Genomic DNA, 10,790 nt, shown 5'->3' on the forward strand with positions numbered 1-10,790 from the left:
TCTCAGCCAATGCCGGAGACAGAGCTCTACAAGAGCCAGGGCAGTTGTGTCTTCCCAGTCGTTACCAGTCTTAGATTGAAAATACTGTCTTTCATTGTCAAGCAGGCAGAGCGTTTCACCCTTCGGAAACTCAGCCAGTGACCAGCTTTCCCAGGCTTGCAGTGACTTCCATAATGTCAGGATGTGGTTCTTACTGTGCCTATTGCTAGGCTGCTGTTCCTTGTACGTGGCTAACTGTTTTTAGCCCGGGTTCTACTGCTAGAGTGTGATAAAGGCTTCATTTCCTGCCTAGACTTTAACCCAGCCGTTCATATTTCTTCTTGTCCATAGCAAGTACCTTGTTTTGACAGGCTAGTCAAATATCATTAGTTGGGTTTTTTCCCATTATCCGGGTAAAGGGCAGGCAAATGGATTTTATGCCTGGAACTGATTAATTTTAATAGTATTTTTTCAGTGCTGCTTTAGTCTCTCTCCCCACTCTGGGATTAGCGGTAGACGGCCTGTTCTTCCTGCCCAAGAAATAGCCAGTCCTTGTGGTTGTTCCACCCACTTTCCCGGGTGATAGCAGTTGTGTGTTGCCCTATCCCCAACACACACCCTGTAGGCTAATGCTTCAGGGACCTCAACTAGCGAGTCACACGAGTGGCATCGGTGTCTGTGGCCAGGTTTAGGATCTTGCCTCCTGCACAGAGTAATCTCTCTCAAATACCCTTTAGGCTAACTTTGTAGGTGGGGATGTTTGGAAGGTGTTTTAACATACCTCTGCAAGGTGGATAGGAAGAGAGACCCTGCAGTGAAAAAGTGATGAATGACAGCAGTGTTGGACTTTGCAGAGCACAGGATGCCCATTTCCTGAGAGAGGGTGATGGTTAGATATACTTGCTAAAGACCAAGTCAGAAGGCTGTTCCCATATGAATTCTCTCTGATGTACAGCCTCATGTTGAAAGCCAATAAAGTGGTAACTGCCTTGTATAATTCCTCCTTGATATGCAGTGCCACATTCTCCACAGGGAAGTGGTTTTCCTTATCTCCTGAGCTGTAGACATGTAGCGAGATCTAGTGCAGAGATTGCGCTGCCAAGGAGAGCTGCGTTTGGGAGCCTGGATGCTGGCATGGCTTACCATTGTCTCTCTCTCTCTCTCGTTTTGCAGCTTTTGTCGTCATGATTATTTTGGCCCTCATCCACATCGGCAAGGGTGAAGGGGAAGGTCACCCACCCCTGGCGCAGCTCTCGGGGATCCCCAACCTCTTTGGGGTGTGTGTCTACTCCTTCATGTGCCAGCACTCACTGCCGTCCCTCATCACTCCAATCTCCAAGAAGCAACATGTAAACAAACTGGTGCTGCTGGATTACATCTTAATATTGGGTTTCTACAGCCTCCTGTCCTTCACGGCCATCTACTGCTTCCGCAATGAGACCCTCATGGACATGTACACGCTCAATTTCACCAACTGTAATATCACCAACATCGCCTTCATTCGTTACTTCCTGGGCCTCTTTCCTGTTTTCACTATCAGCACTAACTTCCCAATCATCGCTGTGACCCTGCGGAACAATTGGAAGACCCTCTTCCACCGGGAGGGTGGGACGTACCCATGGGTGGTGGATAGGATTGTCTTTCCAGCAATCACTCTGATTCCCCCTGTGCTGGTGGCTGTCTGCACACACGATTTGGAGTCCTTGGTGGGCATCACGGGAGCCTATGCTGGCAATGGGATCCAGTACATCATCCCAGCTTTCTTGGCCTACTGTAGTCGGAAGGACACTCAGCTGATCTTCGGCAGTGGCACAGTCAATAACCATCTGTCCCCTTTCCGGCACATCTTCTGGATCTGGTTCGTGCTGCTCTGGAGTCTTTTCTGCTTTGTGTTCGTGACTGCAAATATCGTCCTGAGTGAGACAAAACTCTGATGATGGGGCAGCAGCGCTCTTCATCCAGGGCTCTGGAGGAGATTCCAGGATTTCAACTCCTGTTTGACTCAGTCAACAAAAACCCAACAACCTGGTCTTCGCAAGCAATCGGCTTGTTGATGCAGGTTTGATCTGGATGTGAGGACTTTCTATCCCCTCTTCACTTTGGGTGCTGATGTAACTTGCTCAACCTCCTTTTGATTCAGGTTCTCAGACTGATCATGCGAAGCCAGGGTTGGGAGCTCTCAGAAGGCCTCCCTGGTTATTCAGTATCTGACCATTTCTGCCTTGAGTTGGGGGAGCTCCGTTACAGAGCATCTTCCTCTCTGTCCAGGAGCAGCCTCCTTACGGTGCTGCAGGTTTCGGCACATGGAAGGCTGTCTGGACTGCATCCGCTCCCCATGAGAGCTGGACAAATATCTCTGCCAGAGACAGGGAACTGTTATAGCTGCTAACACAATCCAACAGCAGTTCTCTGGAGTGATCCACTTACCCCTCACCAAGGAAGTAGCAGACTTTTTTGTTTTCTGTTAAAGAATTTCAGGTGCATGGTGAGGGAGCTGGTTAACTAGGGATGACAACTGGTGGCATGTCTGGAGGATGGGTGAGGAGACTGTAGAAAGCAATGGGTTTCTATGTGGATACTATGACTGATCCTGTTACAAGTCTTTCTCACAGTTTCTCCATTTCTGTTACTACCTTTTCAGAAAATGTTGGCCTTTGTTTTATTTGCAGTGTGGTCTATGGGGTAGAAGTGTGGACTCAATGGGTCTGGATTAGCTCATTTGCCTGTTCTATAAGATTACACCAACACTTGGTCCTGGAGTTCTGCTCCTAACCGCTTTTTCTGGTTGCCTTAACTCTCCCTCCCAAGGCAAACCCATTCTGCGGGGCTCTGGATCCCAGTCTCTTCCTCACTTCGTTAGCTCTTTGGTGCTGCTAAGTGGCGTCAGCTGTCAGAGCAGATCTCACAAGTACTGAAGCAGCAGGGCAGACTATGGACACAGCAGTCAGGATTTGTGTGGCCTTGGGAGGTGCTAATTACCTGTCGGTGACCTGCATTAGACCCTCAAGAGCACTTGCTGGGCATACTGACATTTCCAGTCTCTTGCTCTGGGTAATTAGCCTTGAAACTCAGGGGAGAATGTAGTGCCAGCTGGAGAATTCAGCAGTGCCCCACTCACTGTGCCTGTCTCAGAGAAATAGAGCTCAGAAGTATAAGCAGAGAGAGTAAAACCATGGAGGAAGCTCTGGAAATGGTCCATAACGCTATTATCCTGCTTCTAACTTCTCCCTCTGCCTAGGGTTAAGAATTTTTCTTGCATCTGTTTGAGACAGAGTTTAAGAATCATCTGCCCTCAAAAAATTCCACTTAGCACACCTTACCCCAGCTTACAGGCTGAGAGACACTTCTCTTCTTGCAGGAGAACTGTCTATTGTATTGGACACCGACAGTCTTTTGATTAATTCTGTGCTGTTGGGGCTACTAACGCTCTTACTGCAAAGTGACCCGTTTATTACTCTAGCAACCTGAGGGCCCAGGGTCAAAGGTCATACAATAAAGGCTTTAATACCAGGAGGCAGAACGTTTACTCTTAAACTTTTTACCTTAAATATTTTAAAACATTTCCCCTCGCTGTGATTAAGCCAGGTTCAAAGACAGCTGCCAGTCTCTGGCATTATATACCCTGCTCCCAGTGCTACTGCTATATTAAATGTCACTTTTCGCCAACGGTAAGCTTGGGCATGCTGTCTTTTTTTTTTTTTTAATCAAGCTTTCTTTTTAATACAAGTTTCAGGTTTCTATGCGACACGAAGCATTTCCTGCCATGGAAACATTCAAGGTGGCTGGGGCTGTGCAAAAGCAGCTTTCTTTTAAAAGCAGGAGGGGAAAAACCCTTCACCCCCTTAAGCGATGCGAAGATGTCCTTGAACATTGTGTAAACCAGGATGTGCCAGTTGGGTGGAGGGGAGTTGGTTCCAGCATAATAAACCTGACATCCCCTCTCCTCCCAATTATAAACAGTATTTGGAAGCCCTTGCTGGTGCATCACTCAGCTACCTACGCGGCCTTGAGTGCTACAAGGAAGCTGATATGGCTCTTTTGGTGCCAGGTTACTGAGTGGGCTGTGAGAGTGAATTGTTCAAAAGCACAGAGAAGCAGTTTGGAGGGCAAATCCATAGTACAGCTGAGCTCGGAGCCACCTGCGGGGAGTAGTGAAGGAGTTTGCACCTGCTTCCTTCGGTTGCTCATTCTCACGGTTGTTATGTCTGACAGCCAGGAATGGGACAGATCGCAGACACCATGGCAGGGCACACTGGGCCCTTCGGTTCTTGTACAGCACAGGGGCAGGCACTGGTAGGAATAGGTTTTGCACATTTGCAGCAAAGAAATGAGCTTGTGAAAGACCTTAAAATGGATGGAAATGGTACATGGCACAAGGCTCCTTTTGGTAACTGGCTTCGAGGGTCTTTCTATCCATCTCAATCCCTCAAAGCAGTGAGCTGATTTTCTTGCCTTGTGTCCCACAGAGAGCACCAGACCACGTCCCCAAGTGTCCAGAAGCTAACAGGCAACTTTAATTAGCCATTTATTCCTTCTCTGTTCCAGGGCTGCCAAATGCTCAAAGACCCTGCTCTCCTTTTTCCTCGCCCACCCTTGGCCTGTCCAGGTCAGGGAGCAGAGTTGCTAGCAAACCTCTGCTCTGAGAGTGAGCCTGTCTCCACCGAGCACTCTCCTTGGTACAGCTGCAAACATCAAGCTCCGTATAGTGTGCAGAAGCTGCTGGCCCGGAGCCTGGGAACTGGGCCTGAGGCAGCATAGCTTGGTTCATGATCTTATGGCAAGCGCAGTCTACGACTGCAGTGACCCTCCCACCACCAGGAAATTTCCCTTTCCAGCCCAAAAAGGTCCGGCAGTGGTGTTTGTCAAAGCACAAGTGCATGGTGTCCTGTTTTGTACTACAAACCATGGTACTGCTTCCCTTTTTCCCACTAACCCCTTCTTGCATGGGCACCTGAGATTCCACAGCTGTCTGCCTTCTGACAGGCAGAATTGGTTTTAATGGACTTCAGTTACAGTGTGCCTTTTCTTCTCTGGCTTCGATGAACTCCCCTCCTGAGAAGCTTCCTTTGGAATGCTGCACAAGGGTGGTTTCCGTGGGGCCCCTTTGTAAGCTGTGAACAGGTATAAACCAGCCTTGATCTGAGATGTAGCTTAACAGCGAGGGATGTCTGGTTCATTGTAGAATGGGTGTCTTGCCTGGCGCCTCACCAGGGAATGCTCTCCTTGCTACATGTGAAAAGCAACATTGGAGAGACTTTCCAGACACCTGCTGTCCTCAATCAGTGAAAGAATCAACCCTCCCAATGGCAGACACTCCACAGTGAGGAAGGCGGGGGAGAACATTTTTCATTTAAAATGTGAAACAAGAAATGCCTCAAAAAGTTGAAGGAAAACAGGGAGTTGGATGGATGAAGCCAGAGTAAATATCTCAGCTTGGTCCCTGCCCGTCTCATTAGATGCAGAGCTAGCAGGCGGCAGAAGGGGTCCAGTTGCTGTCCTGGCTTGGTGTGGCATGATAACTCGTCTCCTGTCTGGTTTAAGAATGAGATGTTTTTAAATGGCTATTATGACAGGGGTTTGTTTTGATCCTCACCACGCCGTACTCAGCTTGTCCCAGTGTGTAATTATTTCTCCAAAAGGCATACAAATAAAACGCACATTCTGCATCTCTCTTGCTTTGGCCTTTTCCTGTGTGTATAAGGAACGATTTCTCCTGGTGGTGGCTCCACTGTCTAATCAGTCCATGGGAGCAGCAGAAGGCTGGGAGGTGGCAGACAAAGAGGGCAGGGGTGGTTGTGACAGCTCAGAGTAATTGAGGCCCTAGTCTGTCCCGATGTATTAGCCTCCTGCATCTCTAGATGTTCTCTGAAAACTCAATTAAAACATCTGTACTTTACCCTTCTCAATTACATTCCCTTACGCTCAAAACTAAACAAATTGAATCATTCCACCGCCTCTGGCAGCAAATGAAATTTCTGCTGGCAAATTTATTAGCGTCATAAAACCCAGCTTGATTTATGTGAAAATATTAGAACACATCCTTACGATGGAAATAAACACTTTCCCCTCCCATGATTCTCTCTAAGGATTCAACAGACAGTGGAGGAATTTTTTGGCTGGACTGTAAATCTGAAATCAAAGTGGCATTAGGGATGGATTCAATCTTCTGCCGCACTTCAAAGAGCAACAGCAACGTGGGGGGGTGGCGGGAAGGGAGGCTGAAGTATCAGACAGGCTTGGGACAATGTTACCTTTTTAATTGAATGCTGGTAACCAGTGAGGGCCACTGAGACAGCACCGGAGGGTGAAGTCCTCTTTCCACCACGTAGCTATGGCATGGGCATCAGCAGCAGCGCAAGCTTCGTTCCTGTGGAGCATCAAATCTGCCTCTGCCCTGAGCTGGGGAAACCACTATCAGTATCAGCATTTTCGTCTCCATGACCATTTAATCTCTGGCTTCTCTGTGGAAGATGCCAGTTGTGGCAGTGTTTGTGATGTGAATGCTTCTCCACTATAGCAACCAGCAGGAGGCCAAACCATTTCACACAGGCTACTGAACAGATGCTACGTACTAATGACTTGCAGCCATTACTAACCAGGACCAGACTAGAACCAGTGTCCTAGAGGTAAAAAGCTTCATTTCCCATAACGGTTCCCCCCACCCCCCTTGCACTTCATTTTAGCAGGTCTGATAATGCCTCCTTCCTTTGGCTGTAAACCTGTATGGTATAACCCTAATCACAGACGTGTAAGTTCAATGGAGTCTGTGATGACCTGTAAGCTTCTTTTGTTGACAGAGTATTTCATGCCAGTCACAAATACACTCTGTTCCCGTGCTTGGGCGTTCCGGCTTGTGGCTCAGGTACGGATGCTCCTGTTCTAGCCCAGACTCTTGCAAGCTGGCCGTCGCTCCAGAAGCCTTTATCATTTTTCAGACCTGGCCCCGGGGACTGTGTTTCTTATGATACATTTCACACAGATGCAGAATTCATTTTAACTTTCAAGCTACTTGGCGCAGGGAGCGTTCTTAGTGGTTGGTGAACAGTCCAAAGGGCTGGACTGTTAGCTGGAAGTCAGCCCAGCTGGACCGTGCATTTATTACCTATGGCACTGGCCATTATCCTGGCCAAGGCAAGACCTTAGCAGTTGAGTAAATCCAGAGGGTATAATGGGGGAGGACATGGGGGCCGTTCTGCAGTGCCTGAAAAATGCTAGGTTTCAGAGTAACAGCCGTGTTAGTCTGTATTCGCAAAAAGAAAAGGAGTACTTGTGGCACCTTAGAGACTAACCAATTTATTTGAGCATAAGCTTTCGTGAGCTACAGTTCACTTCATCGGATGCATAAAGTGGAAAATGCAGTGAGGATGTTTTGTACACACAGACCATGAAAAAATGGGTGTTTATCACTTCAAAAGGTTTTCCTTCCCCCTACCCCACTCTCCTGCTGGTAATAGCTTATCTAAAGTGATCAGTCTCCTTACAATGTCTATGATAATCAAGGTGGGCCATTTCCAGCACAAATCCAGGGTTTAACAAGAATGTTTGATGAACAGTGGGGGGGGAGGGTAGGAAAAAACAAGGGGAAATAGGTTACCTTGCATAATGACTTAACCATTCCCAGTCTCTATTCAAGCCTAAGTTAATTGTATCCAATTTGCAAATGAATTCCAATTCAGCAGTCTCTCGCTGGAGTCTGGTTTTGAAGTTTTTCTGTTGTAACTTAGGCTCACTGCATTTTCCACTTCATGCATCCGATGAAGTGAGCTGTAGCTCACGAAAGCTTATGCTCAAATAAATTGGTTAGTCTCTAATGTGCCACAAGTACTCCTTTCCTTTTTTTTTTAGATGGGGAAAGTGAAGACAGAAGGTAGCTGACAGCCAATGCCAGGTGGTTAATGGTAGCACTATGCCAGGACTATCAGGTTACAATTACTGCTCTTTGGAGGTGGAGCTTTGAAAGACGGGGGAGGGGGGTTTCAAAGGCATCTGTAGGTACAAGCAGAGTATCAAGGGAAAGGGGATGATTTCCTAAACAGTGAAGGAAAACAAGCCTAGTCTGATAGCGCCTTTGGATGGAAGTTGATAGAGGCTGACAGTAGCACTTGCCATCTTCAAAGCCCTCTGCAAAGCATATTACGTTTTGCCGACTCCCTTGTTAGGTAGTTAAGGACTTCGCCTCACTTCACAATACAGAGAGATGAAGTGATACTTCAGCCAGCAGCAGAGTTGAGGTGGGAGTGAGGCCTTCCGGTCCTTGTGCAAAGCCCACGACGCCGTGTCGCAGTGTTCAGGATATAACAGACGGCTCCCGCTGACAGCCCTCCCCTTAACTGTCATTCCAGGTGCCATCTACAACAGTGTCGGCTCTATCGAGGTTTACCTGCTGGGGGGGGAGAAGGGTAAGTGCCTTGTATCTGTGAACTCATCCTGGCACAGAGAGAAATCCTGTCAGGTGTAGGCCAGCTTCCTATTCACACAGCTGGCCAACTTGCCCAAATAGATGTGATTGCCACGGTCATTCTGATGGTTTCCAGCTCCCGACAGCTCTCCCCACTCATTCTTTTCTACCTCTTTCAGCCCTGTTTCCTTCTAGATCATACCTGCTGAGCCTCAGCAGGTTTCTATTTATGTGGCATGGCTACTTACCACCCAACCACTGCTTTTGTACTGAATAGAAATCTGAAATCCGTGTTACCCCCATCCTCCACGCTACTGTTTTACTTCCTGCTTCTTCCGTCTTAGTCTGAGGAACGCTGAATCAGGAGATGAGTACTCCAGCACCATCTTGGCAGCATTCTCCTCTCTCCAGCCAGGAGATGTTGTTTTATTCTTCTTAATTTTATATATGATGGCTGCCCGTAGGAGCCCTAGTCATAGATCAGGAGACCATTTTGCTAGGCACAGTACAAACAGGACAAAAAGATGGCCCCTGCCCTGAAGTGTGCACAATCTGGAGAGCAGCCAATAGGCCAGGTTCCAGCACATTGTTAGCCAAGGCTTCACAGCAAATCAGGGGCAGAGCTGTGAAAAGAACCCAGGAGTCCTGCCTCCTGCTGTTAACCATAGAATAGTGCTGGGCAGTGATATACAAATAATGCACATTTCCTCTTCCATGCCAAGAGGTTTTCAGCAGACATGCCAAACCCGTAGAAAAAACGCAGAAATTGGGCTTGTTTTTGGCTTAATTGGCTTGTGAGTTGCTTGTAGCTTGTTTAGCTTGTTGCGTATTTTTTTTTTTATTGGCTCCCAGCAAGCAGGGGCAAGGGGGGCGGGATAGAATCGGAGTGCACGGCAGGCCCACCACAGTCCTAGACTGCACGCTGGGGGGATCTAGTCACACAGAGTGTTGGGGTTCTTAGGGATTGGCTTGTTTTGGCCTTGTTTTGAAATGAGATAAGCTTAATTTTTGTCTTGTGAAAGCCGGGGTTCTTATTTACTGTGTGAAAGTTGGCAACTGTGGTTTTCAGCTACAAGTGTTCTACTGTGCTTTGGCTCGTCACTGCCAAGCCCCTCTTAACATCTCCTGCCCGCGAAACATACATTTCAGTCTAACATGCAGAGGCCTTGGTCCCAGGGTCAATAGGAAAAGGATATTATCACAGCCCTTTTTTTGGAGGCAATGCTGACTCTCTGAAACTCTCCCAGGGTCTCTGTGATAAAAGATGGTCTAATCTGAGCTCATTCTAAGAACTGCTCAGACGCCTACAGTCCCAAGGGCTTGTGAAACTACAGCAGTGTCAACCTGCCTTTGGCTCAAATGGCATCTGTATGCATGGAAAGGGAGTCTGACTTTTCCGAGCAGTGCTTTAATTAGATTTTTTTTATGCAAATAAACCCTTAGATCACTTAAGCAGCATCCTTAATCGAAATTTCAATATTTGTCCAAGGTCAGCTAGTACCTTCTGAATTGTCCAGTGAGTTTTAATTGAAACACAAACATTCTTCTGTTTTCTCTCATTTCATTTCTTGCATTAAAGTTAGTTTAAAGAGTTTGTTGGAAACCCAGTCCAAGGTGCTGTAGCTGTAAGAATCAAGAATGCTCATCCCCTTTAAGAGTTGTTGGTATGGATTTTTGACCCTGAACAAATAGTTTATAGAGAATGTTAATAAAAAAGTATTGGCTTTACCCCTTAACTTTTCAAAACTAGGAGAGAAGTATACTCCCATGATTACAAGAAGGGACTGGCATGCTAGGGACTCCTGGGTTCTATTCCTGGCTCTGCCACTGACCAAATATGACCTTTCACCTCTCTGCCTCAGCTGGAGCTGGAGTCTGATTGGAGCTGGAGTCTGATTGTGTCTACGCTGTACCCAAAAAAAAAAAAAGTGTTCTTAACTCGGGTTAAAATAACAGTGAAGATGGGATGTGACTCTGCTTTTCAAGCTGCTAACTCCAATTAAAAGCTGGATTGCTGTGTCTTCACTCTTATTTTAACCTGAGTTAGTTAACCCGCATTAAGAATGCACCTTTTATTTCCCCCCCTCTCCCCACCCCCATGTAGACTTACCTTGGGTGGCCAAAAGCATCATGATTCCTCTCTGCAGGCTGCAGCTGGGGCTGTTGGCTCCAGGGGTGGTGTTGGCCTGTGTGCGTGTTCTTGAACCAAGAGGTTCCTGGGTAGCTAACTAAACGAACCTCACCTCCTGTTGACGCAGGATGATTAAACCAAGGCTGTAAATGTCGGTACCTCGGGGTTTCTGTACCAGGCAGCATCCTGCATTTTCAGTGCTTTTATTTCGTTTGTGGGGTTTTTTTATTTTTCAATTTCTTTGTTGCTAATGAACTTTTGCAGCAAATGTGGGAAGGTGGG

The 10,790-nt window shown here is 47.2% G+C and overlaps 1 protein-coding gene across 6 annotated transcripts in view; it reads left to right on the top strand.

Annotated features, from left to right (window-relative positions):
- TMEM104 (transmembrane protein 104) overlaps nt 1–5,645 on the top strand; it is a 62,673-nt gene extending 57,028 nt beyond the window's left edge. For all 6 annotated transcript variants that reach the window (XM_037914988.2, XM_037914987.2, XM_043528982.1 and 3 more), the window contains one exon: nt 1,153–5,645. In XM_037914988.2, coding sequence (XP_037770916.1) covers nt 1,153–1,913 — 761 coding nt within the window. In that variant the 3' untranslated portion in view covers nt 1,914–5,645. The remainder of the gene's footprint in view (nt 1–1,152) is intronic.
- The last annotated feature ends 5,145 nt before the right edge of the window (nt 5,646–10,790 follow it).

Source organism: Chelonia mydas, chromosome 14, assembly GCF_015237465.2.
Source record: "Chelonia mydas isolate rCheMyd1 chromosome 14, rCheMyd1.pri.v2, whole genome shotgun sequence".
Lineage (NCBI taxonomy): Eukaryota > Metazoa > Chordata > Testudines > Cheloniidae > Chelonia > Chelonia mydas.